The sequence below is a fragment of the Trachemys scripta genome, chromosome 18 (assembly GCF_013100865.1).
Source record: "Trachemys scripta elegans isolate TJP31775 chromosome 18, CAS_Tse_1.0, whole genome shotgun sequence".
Lineage (NCBI taxonomy): Eukaryota > Metazoa > Chordata > Testudines > Emydidae > Trachemys > Trachemys scripta.
The window spans coordinates 22574400-22589160 of NC_048315.1; the positions used below are offsets into that span (position 1 = coordinate 22574400).

General features: G+C 52.7%; 1 protein-coding gene across 1 annotated transcript in view; it reads right to left on the bottom strand.

Annotated features, from left to right (window-relative positions):
- Positions 1 to 457: 457 nt before the first annotated feature.
- The window catches only part of MLXIPL (MLX interacting protein like), a 65669-nt gene continuing 51365 nt past the window's right edge, over positions 458 to 14761 (bottom strand). Inside the window, exons 10-17 of the mRNA XM_034752908.1 lie at positions 11017 to 11102; positions 10117 to 10291; positions 8719 to 8831; positions 8352 to 8471; positions 7769 to 7896; positions 6370 to 6493; positions 3304 to 3433; positions 458 to 2352 (exon numbers count right to left, since the gene is read on the bottom strand). Of these exons, the coding sequence (XP_034608799.1) occupies positions 2231 to 2352; positions 3304 to 3433; positions 6370 to 6493; positions 7769 to 7896; positions 8352 to 8471; positions 8719 to 8831; positions 10117 to 10291; positions 11017 to 11102 (998 nt within the window). The 3' untranslated portion in view covers positions 458 to 2230. The remainder of the gene's footprint in view (positions 2353 to 3303; positions 3434 to 6369; positions 6494 to 7768; positions 7897 to 8351; positions 8472 to 8718; positions 8832 to 10116; positions 10292 to 11016; positions 11103 to 14761) is intronic.

A 14761-nucleotide genomic window follows, 5' to 3' on the forward strand; every position in this document is an offset into this window, starting at 1 on the left:
TGCATCACTACTGGCGGAGATGGCTCTGCTCTGGTGAGTGGCTTCCCCATCCTACTGCCTGCATGTGGCCTGCGTCCCTGGCTCCTCCCCTCCCAGAGCCCCTGTAGTTGGACTTTTCTCCCTTACATAATATGGGAGCATTTCCCCCACTTCTTACAGAGGTTGTGGCTCCAGCTCTTGGACCAGCAGGTTGTATGCAGGCACAGCAGCTGGAGACACCTGCATAGTCATAAGCACCTGAAACCTGCCTGGGGCTGGTGCAGGTTACTATGCACTGTTCCTTTGCAAACCATCTATTCACAGTATGTTCCACTTGGTCTATTACAGAGCCCAGGGAAAGGAGGAATCCTTTGGTGTGGGCTTTTTGCAGCAGGAGCCCCTGTTGCTCAGTTCTGTGTATCCAGAGGCAGCAACAGGGTGAGAAATGCTGAAAAACTTAAGAAATACACCATCAAAATGGGAGGGAACAAAGTCTCTTTATCACAAAGGATCTGCCATTACTTACAGAGCCAGGGCATGCATGGGATATAGGAACAGGACATTCCTTTGGCAACATGACATCAAACAACATTCATGGGAAAACTCCTGCATTCTAGAACATCCTAAAATTAAAAGACAGAGAACATTTGCTTGGGAAACACCCATGAAGGGGAAATCCAGCAGCTGCCTTTGAGCTACTGTTCCAAACATGAGAGACAAGAAGATACGTTGCTCACGTTACAGGAAAAGGAGCAAAAGGGCAACAAAATGCAGCAGGAGACAACCGAGCAGCCCAATTATTCAGCTGGGCACAACAACAATATGAACAGGAGCTTTCTGTTGATTTGTACAGTATTCTCCACTCCAGAAGCCAGCTTCTGAGTTCAAATTGGATTGAAAGGGAGGTGGGGATTCCACCAGAGATATGACCAGAACAACCACTGCTTAGAATTTAACCCCCACCAGCCAGAGTAACCACTCAGACCTAGTGTGGACATAGGAGCTATTAACAATGGGCTGGAGACTAAAGCAAACACACAAAGAGTCTGGATAGAGTTGGTTATCCAGAGTCTAGGCCCTCCCATACTGAACAGAAGTAGCCATATTTGTGAAGATAAGGCTTGGGCAGTGAGAGATGCTGACTTTCTCATGGGGCATCTTCCATGGAACCACAAAGAGCTTCATGCACTAGCCTCATTGTTGGCAACTCTCCAGGAGCACTTCCATCCCTAGGACAGGTGGGGGATGAGGAACTAGCATCTTGTTGCTGAGGTGGGCTTTTCTGCAGCTCTTGTGGTCTCCCTGTCCCTTGATCTCCGGGGATGCAGCTGAGTGATTCCCTCCCATGGTCAGTGGTTGCTGCCTCTAGAGCTGAGCAGTGAGTTGGGGAAGGCGCTCTCCTCTCAGTGGGCACCCTGGGCTCCTCTGAACCCCTTGGGGCCCTGCTCTCACTGGTCATCATCATAGCTTGTCACTCCAAAACTGCAGCCAAGACCTGGTGTTCTCACTGATCTCAATAATTCCTTGGGAGTACAGGACGTTGCCAGGGCACTTCATCAGCCAATGTTCAAATGTTTGCCTAAGCTCTCCACATTCGGGGTTGTCCCTCAGCTTCCACTTAGAATAGAATCATAGAACATCAGGGTTGGAAGGAACCTCAGGAGGTCATCTAGTCCAACCCCCTGCTCAAAGCAGGACCAATCCCCAGACAGATTTTTGCCCCAGATCCCTAAATGGCCCCATCAAGGATTGAACTCACAGCCCTGGGTTTAGCAGGCCAATACTCAAACCACTGAGCTATCCCTCTCCCTAAAGTCACCAGCTTTTGCTACTTCGCCTCTTGTTCAAGTTAGAGTACACCAGTGTTTTAGTTCGAGATCAGCACCTGGAGGGAGTCATTGTGAAGGAACCAGGTTCTCCAAGACCAGCGGCATTTCCCACCATTGTGTTACTCTGTAGCCTTGCACGGTGCTATTTTCAGGTAAAGGATTTTCCGAGGCAAAGCTCTTCTGGACATCAGCATCTTGGGTAGTGGAATGTGTTGATACAGCATGTGTCCTGGATCATGCACTGATTTTGTCTCTCCTTTTGCTGACGGCCTCCCACCACATGGATGGGGGTGCAGTCCCCGGGAGGCAGTATGGCAACGGCGGGACTGAGACTGCAATAGGAGACTCTTGCTGGTGAAGGTGAGTGGTTGTTCTGCAGAAATGGAGCATCTTACCAGGTGTGACAGGCTCCTCCCTTGTAACTAGGAGGAGTTGTTGCTGGGGTCTGTCCCCATCACTGCCTGGGTGGCCTGCTCGGGTATGCATGCTGGGTCAGTCAGGATAGAGGTGGAAATGCTCAGCTGGCGGAGAGAGCTCAGAACAGCTGGGGAGACAAAACCAAATGGGATGAGTCAGTGTCCTCTGCTGATAGGCTCTGAGCTGCTTCAGGCAGTCTGTCAGCTTGCCATAGGGCACAGGGACCGCCGTGCCTGGCCATCTAACCCATACCCCGGCTCTCACACTGGCCTGGGCCAGCTGCTGCACAGGAAGATCCCTGTTTATAGGCAGCTATGGCATAACCTGCCCCAGAGGAGGTGTCCTCCTAACTCCTGGCAGGGCTTAAATCCTGTCCCATGTACCCATGGCGCTTCTCATTATCTGCACCTTTGTCCAATCCCCTGTTGAATCCTGCTAAGTTTTGCCTTGGGGAGCTCATGTGGATGGGAATTCCACAGGCTAATTGTGTGATGTGAAAAGTATTGCTCCTCCCTCTGGGTTTGCAATGCGCAGCCTTTCCCTTTGCCCACAGTATGAGACTGGGAAACCATCAATGTCTCTTGCTGCAGCTGCAGACCAGGAGACTGTACATCCAACAAGCCAGTCTTCCCCTCCCCATCCTTCCAATCCTGACCTTGCTCCCGGAACCACATCCCAGTTTGGCGGGTCCCTGCCCCTGAGCCCCATCTAATGTAGAGATTGGACCGCCCTCTGGCCAAGCTCAGGAGCAGGAGAACCAGGGCGGAATTGAGCTAGGAAGTGAATCCCTTGCTGACCCCAAGGCAGGGGGGAAGAGCATTGCCAGAGCAGCTTTGGGCAACCCAAGAGCTGGCTCTGAGAGCGCCACTCCCCCGAGACAGCATCCCCCAATGCAAACACAGCCCCCTCACATGCCCCCATCACAGTGCAGTTCTCCTGTTCACGGCACTGACGTGTGAGACGACTTCCCACCCAGCTCAGGCACGAACAGCAGGGGCTGCAAGCTGGGAGCAAATGCCAGGCAGGGCCAGCCCCTGCCTTCTCCAGGGCAGGCAAGGGACGAAGTGGGACTACGTACTAGGCCGAAGTGCTGGGAGGGAGCAATACTGGTCCAGCCAGGCTAGTGACGTCTGGCTGAGGCTGTCCATGCTGGCTGTGGAGACCATGCCATTGAAGGATTCAAACAGAGGCCGGATGATGATGCTGAACTGATGTGAACAGAGCAGTTAAGGACTCCCCATCACAAGGCAGAACTGACTGACCAGCCCCCATGTCCCTCACTCTGCTGCTGCCCCTTTCCTGCTGGCTCCTGGCACTTGGGGAGCGACACAGCAGGCTGCAGAGTTAGTGCCATCCTGCGTGGTTCTAGACCAGGCCATGGCTCATCTGGAGGGCAGGAGCATGAGCTCTAAGCCCACAGCATCTTGCTGGGAACAAGGACAGGTGTCCTAAAACCAACACCGGGGGGACTACAGGGCATGTGGATGCCAGGAGTGTGGGGGGTGTCAGGTGATACCCTGTACCCCATGTTCACCACTTTTGTTCTGATATATTTTGTACAAAGCATGCCTTGCGAAGTATCGTTTGAAAACTCATGATTTACTGAATATTGCTGTCCTGTTAACGTGTGTATCATCATTGTGTAGGGAGTCATGAGATTTTGCTGTATGTTTGTTACTGAAACATGTTGTGAGTCTGGGGAATGCCCATAGACTAGGTCCTTAGAAATAACAAAAGGCCTTGCATGTCATCCCTGAAGATGCTTCAAACATCAAGAACACAGATGGTGTCAGCAAGAAATTTACAATCCACCTGAAAGGGGCTTTGAATCTCATGTACACCACAGAGTGATGATCTGAACCCCAGCCGGGGGTAGGTGTGCCTCACAGAGAGGAGGAGGAGGATATAAAGAGTATAAGAGACAATGGCTTCCCCATTACCTTTCTTCTCCCACCTCCATACATGGAAGCAAGATCGTTTGAAAGACCAAGATGTATCATTGAACTGTGGGAGGGGTCATAGGCACCGACTCCGTTGGTGCTCATGGGCTGGAGCAGCCAAGGGAAAAAAATGGTGGGTGCTGAGCACCCATTGGCAGCCTCCCCTACCAGAACCTTCCCATCCCACCCCAGCACCTCCTGCCCACCGGCGGGCCCTGTCCATCAGCGCCTCCATCTCCCTCCCAGTGCCTACCGCCTGCCGCAGATCGGCTGTTTTGTGGCGTCAGACTCAGGAGGCGCTGGGAGGATGGGGGGAGGAGTGAGGCGCAGCAGGCTCGGGGGAGGGGGTGGAACTGGGTGGGGAAGGGGCAGGGTGAGGGCGGGAAGAGGTGGGGCAGAGGTGGGAAGAAGCAGGGTGGGGGTGGGGCCTTGGGGGAAGGGGTGGAGTGGGGGCGGGGCCTGGGCAGATTAGAAACTCAGCGCCTATGGGAGGGGTTGTCCCAGGCTGAGAAGAAACAGCCTGTGAAATGTATTGCAGATTATGGTGAGACAACGGTTTTTGCTTTTAGAACTATTATCAGGGCCGGGTTAATGGAGGGGCTTTAGGGGCTGCAGTACAGGGTTGCGGGCTAAGGGGGGCCCTGCATGCCTGCAGGCTGGATGCGGCCTGCAGCTTCTTTTCATCTGGCCAGCGGCATGTCTCCGCACCAGCTGGAGCCGTGAGCGGCAGCTTGTCGATATGCCCTTGTGGCTCCTAGGCAAGGGACGTTCAGGGAATCTCTGCTCTGCGCACTGCCCCCGCCTCCAGCACCATCTCTGCAGCTACCATTGGCCTGGTACCGCAGCCAATGGGAGCTGCAGGGGCGGCGCCTGTAAGCATGGGCAGCGTACACTGTGCAGAGTGGACTGGCCCCTCTGCCTAGGGGCTGGACGTGCCGGCCACCTCGGGGAGAAGAGCAACACAGAGCCAGGGCAGGCAAGGATCCTGCCTTAGCCTTGCTGCGCCGCTGACCAGGAGCCACCCGAGGTAAACGCCTCTTGGCCAGAACCTGCACACCGCACCTGCTCCTGCAGCACAAACCCCTACCCCAGCCCAGAGCCGCCGCCTGCACCCCAACTCCCTCCCAGAACCTGCACCCCAAACCTCTTGCTGAACCCCAACCCCCTGTCCCATCCCTGGCCCCACTCCAGAGCCCATCCACCCCCAGCTGGAGCTGCACCCCCTCCCGCATCCCAATCCCCTGCCCCAGGCTTGAGCCCAATCCCCCACTCTAAACCACCAGGGGCCCCACAAAATCTAATAGCCCCGGGCCCACAGGAGAGTTAATCTGGTCCTGACTATTAGCCATGGTAAACCGTAGGAATTGTGATTTTATCACTTTATTTCCTTTTGTAACCAATTCTGCTTTTATGCTTTTATCACTCAAAATCACTTACAATCTCTCTTTCTCTAGTTAATAAACTTGTTTTAATATTTTGTCCAAGACAGTGTGTTTTGACTGTAGTATCTGGGCAATCTCTACTCAGGTTAACAAAGGCTGTGGCATGATCATTTCCTTTGATGAAATGATGAACTAATTAATGAGCTTACACTGGGCAAGGGGGTCTTAAGCAGTGTGAGATGCACATTTCTGAGGTGCAAGGCTGGGGCTGGGGGATTTGCGGGTGTCACCCTGTATACAGTTAATGAGTGGCTGTGGGAGCATTCGTGTAACTTTGCTGGGTGTGCCTTCACATGCTATTGGCTGTGTGAGTAGAGTCTGCAGGGGCTGCTTTTCACTAGCAGAGCAGTGTAAGAGACACCCTGGGCTGGAGCAGTAAGGGGACACTGCTATTCAAAAGTCCAGCTTGGACCCTGGGGGCTGCAGAGGGGATCTGGAGACTAGCCTAGGGGAGCGTGCTTCAAAGTCTTAAAAACCTCCAGCTGGCTCCAGGGAGCAGGCTGATACCTGTGGTCCCAGTGCCTGGGGTGCGGGAGCAGGGCATAGAAGCCATGGACTCAGAGCCATTTCCCAGCAGCCAGGCTCTAGCAGGCACGGGTGTCCCTTGAGAGGTGATGGAAGAGGGGAGGGGCTGTGAGATGTCTGCCTCCAGAAGGCTGTCACCATGGTAACATCTTTGGCCCTCCTCAGCACCCCAAGCTGCAGGGACCCCACGTGTTTGGGCAGGGGACAACGGGGTGGGGTGCCCGTCTCCAAGGATACAACCCAGAACTTCCAATTCTGCAGCGTGCAGGAGCGGACATACTCGTCAAACATGTCACGCATCTGGTCGAAGCGCTGGCGGGTGATGGGCACTCCTGTGGCGGGCAGCTGCTGCTGGCACAGGCTGCAGGGGCACAAGAAGATGGCATCTGCCTCGATTGACAGGCACACACACAGGGAGATCGGGACTGGGGAGAACAGTCAATGTCCCACCCCCAGGCCCAGCTCTCCAGCCGCCTTCACCCCCTGCCACGCCCCAGTCTTGTCCAGGAGGGATGCTGCGGCAGGGAGTGATGGACTGGCCTTAGGCATGGCTGAGCTGATCACCAGCGATTAGCGATTCCATGGCTGATGGTCACCTGAGGAAAGCCCCACTTCTGAGACAAGTCAGCAAGAGGTGGTGGTGGGCAGCACCCTCATCCCAGGGGCAGCGAGCAGCTCCTGCCCACCTTCCCGTGCACTCTCTCCCATTGAGGGCTGCCCCATACTGATGACCATGCCAGGCTCTCTAAGAGGTGCCAGGCTCCTGGTGCCCCGCTCCACCTGGCCATGGGGGAGGAGACTGCCGGGGGCGGGCTATTGCTTGCATCCGGGTGAAGCTGGCTGGGGCCCACCCACTGCTCCCCATTCTGCCCCTGGTACCTGGGGCCCAGTGGGGTGGGCTGGCAGGCTCTACAGTTCCCCTCAGGAGGGTGATCCTTCCCAAGACCCCTGTGTGTGGGGCTCCAGGTTCTGCCCCACTCTGGAGGGGCTGGCTCCCAGGACTGTAGCAGAGGCAGCCCCAAGCCCATTCCCTGCAGCCCCAGCCTCCCAGCATGACTATGTGGGGCATTTACAATCGAACCAGAGTGACTGAATTGTGGAGAGAGGAGCTGGGGCTGTATGGGGAACTGTGCCCACATGGGCTAATCCCCCCCCATTGGCACCATGGCAGGTTGGGCGCTTCATGGAAAGGGGCAGTGCGCCTCGGCTCCATTAATAATAACCCTGCATTGCTGGGGCACTCTCCATCTCCGGGTCCCAAAATGCATTACAAACATAGCGGGAAACCTCCTCCCACATGACTGATGTGCTGCTACTTCTGGGGTGGAACACAGCAGCTGCTGATAGCACACACTGCACAGCAACGCTGCACCGCCAGCCTCATGGGAAGGGCCCCCTTTTAGATTTGACATCTCATTCAGCAGAAAGCAGCCCAGTGCCCCTTTGCATCATGCTGGGGGATTAAGTTCAACACTGACAAGGGAAGAGCGCCCCCTACTGAGTGGTCACCCTTTGCAGCACACTCCCTGTCTGCTCCCCTCCCTTCCCTGCCTTTACCCTCCCCAGCAAGGCTCCCCTTCCCTCCCTGCCTTTCCCCTCCCCAGCATGGCTCCCCTCCCCTCTCCCCCCATCCTACTTGATGGTTGCATTGAGCTCCTCGATCTGCTCCCGCAGCAGCTGCGCCTCGTCCTGCAGGGCGCCCCTCTCCTGCTGCAACTTGCAGATGTACTCTGCTGTCTTCTGCAGTGTGGTGGCCTTGCTGACCTGAGGGGCCAGATGTGGGGGCTGAATGACGCTGATCTCCTGCGGCTGTCCCTCATCTCCCTCCCATCGCTCTGCCTCCCAGGAGGAAGGAGCTCCCCAGCAGGGGGCTGGGCCTATCAGGTTTTGGGGAAACACAGCCTCCCCCAGCCACCCCTACAGGGGCTCCGAGACCTAGATGGTTGGTCAGCACAGAATGCCTGATTCCACAAGAGTCTGTAGCTGGGGAAAGGGCTGGGGGCCTAGAGCCGCAGATGCACCCAGGAGCTGCCTGGCCAGGGCAGAGCTGAATGACTGATGCAGCCCAAGCCTGGCACTCCCACTCCTAGCTCTGGGGACTCTCTGCGGGGGGCTGGGGCACTGCGGTTGGTACTTTGGGCACTGGGTGTCACCTGGGGAGCTGCCAGTCCCGCCCTCAGTGCCTGCTTTGGGGTTTGCTTTGCTACCCTCTCACTCACCTTGATGCTGGGCTGGGCACTCAGAGTGCTCACCAGCCCGTGCAGGGTGTCAAAGCCCAGCTTGATGTTGAAGCGTCTCTTCTGCTCAGCGGAGATGTGCGTGATGCGGCGGCTCTCTGTCTGCAGGGCAGGGGCAGAGTCAGGCACCGCAAGGGGTTTGGGGGATACCCCCAGCACCCTCCACCTGAGCCAAGGCCAGGACAGACCCCTTGACATTGCAACAGGGGGAGCAGATGCGATGCAATGGGAACACAAGGGGAGGGAAGCGGGCAGTCTGGAGCCCTGGAGGGACAGGGAGGACAGGGCTGTGCCCATTGGGTGGGCAGAGAGGAGATAGTCTCCCTGGGAGCCCTGGACTGTTCCATACCTTGCTGGACTCCGGCCTACCCCGGCTGGGGGTGGAGTGATGCAGCGAGATCCCGGCAGTCAGCACCCCAACCGGCACCGGGGAGACTCGTCCAGGCTTCAGCCAGTCACTGGCTGGAAGATAAAACGAGACCCTTTGGGTGGGGCTGAGTGGGCAGCACTTACTGTCAAAGCTCCCCGTGCTCCTTTCTGATCCCAACAGGCCTTGTCTTTTGACATGCTAACAGCATCGTATCTGTCGGTAGTGCTTTCCATCAGTGCCTTTACCGACTCTTCTCAATCCCACCAGGAGGCAGGCATGAGCTATTCTCATTAGGCAAGTTAAGTGATTCGCCCAAGTTCACACAGCAGGTCAGTAGTAGAGCCGGGAGAGACCCTACAAGCCTTGACACTAACCAATAGTGGTGCCCCTAGTACTTTTCATTGCCCCTTTCTGTTCTCGCTGCAATGGGTGACCTCATGTGGGCACGGGATCCCAGCAGGGGTGGGAAGATCCCCACCAATTTCAGAGCTGCTCAAAAAATGCCAGTTATGTTCCCTGAGTAATTTTGAACTTTTTTTTTTTTTTCAAAAACTTCCAGCAAAAAAAATGTGGATTTTCAAGGAAAACCTGAAACAACCCAAAAAGGTTTGTTTAAAAAAACCAAACATTTCAGGCAAACATTTTTGGTTTTTGAAAACTAAACATTGAATTACTTTTTCCAAAAACCAAACATTTTAACCCAAGTTGATATTTTTACTGAAAGAATTGTGATTTCTTTTTTTTTTTTCCATTGTAAAAGCAGAACATTTCAAGCAGAATGAAGAGTTACTGCGAACATTTTCCATTTGGTGAATGGCACATTTTTTGCAGAAAAAACACTGAGACGAAGACTCCAACCAGCTGCCCTGGGTTGCCCTGTTGGCGAACCCTCCAGCATTTGGCATCAGTTCCCCCCGGAACTGCCCACTGACCTTGCATGCAGCTACCCACCAGGACCATGTCAGCTAAGTCAAGCTGGTTCAAGTTGTCCACATGGTTCTGCCCACTCTAGGACAGCAGTACGGCAGCAGGGCTGGCTCTGGTGTCGTGTCGCTGGTGTGGCTCCATGTCCTGGCTTTTCTGGATCTCTCTTTTCTCACCCGTCTGCCTAGTCTCTGCTAATCCCAATCACTCTGTATTGTCAACACCCACCCATCCATCTCTTGGGTTAATAAACAGAACTGAGGGGTGGGGTGGATCTTCAAGAGGATCTCAGGGGGGCAGCACCAGCAGCCTGCTTGGCTCTGGCGATATAAGGGGGAGCCTTCTTCAGATGGATTTCCCACACTGAAAGGCTGCTGAGCCTGCATCACCTGCAGGGGCATTTGTTCTCTCTGGTAATCAAAGAAGAGGTGTCAGAGACACTGCACCGCTCACCACAGGCCGACGGGGGGGAGAGCTGCTCCGTCTTGGGGACAAGCAGGGATCCTGGCTGTGCCACAGCCAATGTGATGGGGACAGACTGCGAAGGGCTGGAGCCAGGAGACAGCCCTGGACTCAGCTGGGCCATGCGGGGCAGGAAGCCAGAGGGGACTTCAGCAAGGCCCCCTGCCTGCAAAGAAAGAAGCCAGAGAGAAGGAGTTTGCACTTTGGGCTCCCCGGCTGAAAGTCTCAGACCTGCAACCCAGGAGGCAAAGGGCGAGAAGGGGCCAGGGCCCTTCCCCAGCCAGCATACAGGAGACAGATATTGAAGTACCTACAGCAGCTTGAGTCTAGTAGATAAGTAGAGCTGGTCACTGCCCGTGAGGCTCACGGTCAAACTAGACCTAAGGGGATGGGGAGAAGGAAGGGCCCCCAACTCCTCACAAGGTTACAGCAACATGGCATGAGCCCTGGGGCTCCTAGGGACTGGAAAAGGGACAGACCCTCTCCAGGGGAGCAGCGCCATGTGAGACGGCTCCCATTGGCAGCCAAGGGACTCTTTGCCAGCCCTGAGCCAGGCAGGGGCAAAAGGGATTTTCTTTAACCTCAGGAAATGCTCTCCACTTGGAATACAGGGCGTAAAATATCATCCTGAGTGTCCCCTGAGCTTTGCCAGTGCCCCTCGCTCCTGTGCTGGTACACTCCTTGTTTGTCCAGTCCCCAGTGCCCCCCAAGCTCTGCTGGTACCCCTCGCTCCTGCCCTTGTACACTCCCTGTTTGTCCAGTCCCCAGTGCCCCCCTCGCTCCTCCGATGCCCTTCATTCCTCCCCTGACCCACCCCCTGCTCGTCCAGCCCCAATTCCCCCCTGCTCCACCAATGCCCCTCGCTCCTGCCCTGATGGTGTCACCGCTCACTTTGGTTTCCTCGACCATGGAATCCTGTTGCGAGAAGGGCTGCTGAGCAGAGATGGAGTCCACCTGACTTGGAAGGGAAAGAGTGTCTTCAGACACAGACTGGCTAAGTTAGTGAGGGGGCTTTAAACTAGGTCCAACGGGGTAGCTGACAAAAGCCCACAGGTAAGTTTAGAACATGGAGACTTGGGTGAAGGATCTGAATCTGAGGGGAACATGGGAAATCACAGCATTGACAAAGGAGAGACCAGAGGGAATATAGAGGGGAAATGTAATAAATATCTGCGATGTAATAAATATCTCCAATGCAAGAAGTATGGGGAATAAACAGGAAGAACTAGAAATACTAGTGAATAATCATAAATAGAACAGAACTGGCATCACAGAAACTTGGTGGGATTGTTCACATGACTGGAATACTGGTACAGAAGGGTACAGCTTGTTCAGGAAGGCCAGGCAGGGGAGGAGGAATTGCCTTGTATATCAAAGATATCTACACTTGCACTGAGACTGAGACAACAGTGGGAGGCAGACCTGTTGAAAGTCTCCGAGAAAGGATAAAAGGGGTAAAAAACAAGGGTGATGTCATGGTAGGGGGTCTATTATAGAGCACCTCACCTGGAAGAAGAGGTGGATGAGACTGTTTTTTACACAACTACCAAAAACCAAAGCACAGGACTTGGTAGTGATGGGGGACTTCAACTACTCAGACATCTATTGGGAAAATAACACAGCAGGGCACAGATTATCCAACAAGTTCTAGGGATGCATTGGAGACAACTTTTTATTACAGAAGGTGGAGAAAGTGACTAGGGGGGAGGCTGTTTTGGATTTGATTCTGACAAACAAGGAGGAACTAGCTGAGAATCTGAAGGTGGAAGGCAGCTTGGGTGAAGGTGACCATGAAATGACAGAATTTGTGGTTCTAAGGAATGGTAGGAGGGAAAACCGCAGAATAAAGACAATGGACTTTGAGAAGGCACTTTACCAGACTCAGAGAATCAGTAGGTAAGATCCCATGGGAAGCCAGTTTAAGGGAAAAAAGAGTTCAGGAGAGTTGGCAATTTTTCAAAGGGACATGATTAAGGGCACAAAAGCAAACTATTCCACTGCGTAGGAAAGATAGGAAATATGATAAGAGGCCACCCTGGCTTAACCAAGAGATCTTCAATTACCTGAAACTCAAAAAAGTGTCATACAAGAAGTGGAAACTAGATAAAATTACAAAGGATGAATATAAACAAACAACACAAGCATTTAGGGACAAAATTAGAAAGGTAAATGCACAAAATAAGATTAAACTAGCTAGGGATATAAAGGGTAACAGGAAAGTATTTTACAAATACATGAGAAGCAAGAGGAAGACCAGGGACAGGGTAGGCCCATTATTAAATGAGGAGGGAAAGACAATAACAAAAAATGCAGCATTGGCTGAAGTGTTAAATGCCTTTTTTATTTCAGTTTTCACCAAAAAAGTTAGCAATGATTGGACAACTAACATAGAGAACATCAGTGTAAATGGGGCAGGATATGAGGCTAAAATAGGGAAAGAACAAGTTAAGAATTACTTAGACAAGTTAGAGGTCTTCAAACTTGATGAAATACATCCTAGAATACTCAAAGAACTGACTGAAGAGATCTTTGAGCCATTAGCAATTATATTTGAGAACTTGTGGAGGACGGGACAGATCCCAGAGGACAGGAAAAGGCAAATATAGTATCTGTCTATAAAAAGGGGAATAAGGAAAACCCAGGGAAATACAGATCAGTCAGCTTAACTTTTGTACCCGGAAAGATAATGGAGCAAATAATCAAACAATCAATTTGTTAAGCACCTAGAAGATAATAAGATGATAAGCAACAGTCAACATGGATTTGTAAAGAAAAAATCATGTCAAACCAATATAATATCCTTCTTTGACATGGTAACAAGACTTGTGGATGAGGGGAAACGATAGATGTGGTATATCTTGACTTTAGTAAGGCTTCTGATACTGTCTCACATGACCTCATAAACAAAGTAGGGAAATACAACCTAGATGAACTTACTATAAGGTGGGTGCACAACTGGCTCCAAAACTGTGCATAGAGAGTGGTTATCAATGGCTCAAGTCACAATCAAGCTGGAAGGGCATATCGAGTGGGGTCCCGCAAGGATCTGTCCTGGTTCCGGTTCTATTCAATAGCTTCACAAATGATTTAGATAATGGCATAGAGAGTACACTTATAAAGTTTGCAAATGATACTAAGCTGGGAGGGGTTGCAAGTGCTTTGGAGGGTAGGATTATAATTCAAAATGATCTGGACAAACTGGAGAAATGGTCTAAAGTAAAGAGGAGGAAATTCAATAAGGACAAATGCAAAGTACTCCACTTAGGAAGGAATAAACAACTGCACAAATACAAAATGGGAAATGACTGCCTAAGAAGGAGTTCTGCAGAAAAGGATCTGGGGGTTATAGTTGATCAAAAAACTGAATGTGGGCCAACAATGTAATACTGTTGCAAAAAAAGCAAACATTTTCTGGGCTGTACTAACTGGAGTGTTGTAAGCAAGACACAGGAAATAATTCTTTCACTCTACTCTGCATTGATTAGTCCTCACCTGAAGTATTGTGCTGAGTTCTGAGCACCATACTTTGGGAAAGATGTGGACAAACTGGAGAAAATCCAGAGAAGAGCAACAAAAATGTTTCAAGGTCTAGAAAACATGACCTATAAGGGAAGATTGAAAAAACTGGGTTTGTTTAGTCTGGAGAAGAGAAAACTGGGGGGGATATGATGAAACAAGGTGGGTGAGGTAATATCTTTTATTGGACAAACTTCTGTTGGTGAAAGAGACAAGCTTTCGAGCCACACAGAGCTCTTCTTCAGGTCTGGGAATGGGGGACATGATAGTCTTCAGGTACATAAAAGATTGTTATAAACAGGAGGGTGATAAATTGTTCTCCTTAGCCACTGAAGAAAGGACAAGAAGCAATGGGCTTAAATTGCAGCAAGTGAGGTTTAGGTTGGACACTAGGAAGAACTTCCTGACTGTCAGGGTGGTTAAGCACTGGAACAAATTGCCTAGGGAAGTTGCGGAATATCCATCACTGGAGCTTTCAAGAGCAGGGTAGACAAACAACTGTCAGGGATGGTCTAGACAACACCTGTCAGTGCAGGAGACAGACTAGAAGATGTCTCAAGGTGCCTTCATGTCCTACATTCCTGAGATCTATGATCTGATGTACCCCCTGTTCGTGCAGCCCCAATGCCCCCACAGTTTCACCAGTGCCCCTCGCTCCTGCCCTGACCCACAACCTTCTTGTCCAGCCCCAATGACCCCGAGCTGCACCACTGCCCCCTGCTCCTGCCCTAAGACACCCTCTCCTCGTCCAGCCCCAATGCCCCCCCAGCTCCACAAGTGCCCCTTGCTCCTGCCCTGATCCACAACCTCCTCGTCCAGCCCCAATGACCCCGAGCTCCACCAGTGCCCCTCGCTCCTGCCCTGAGACACCCCCTGCTCGTCCAGCTCCAATGCCATGCCAGCTCCACCAGTGCCCCTCACTCCTGCCCTGAGACACCCTCTGCTCGTTCAGCCTCAATGCCCTCCCAAGCTGCACCAGTGCCCCTCGCTTGTGCCCTGAGACACACCCTACTTGTCCAGCCCCAATGCCCCCCCCAGCCCCCCCAGGGCCCCGCGCTCCTGCCCTGAGACACCCCCTGCTCCTCCAGCCCCAATGCCCCCCCAGCTCCAACCAGTGCCC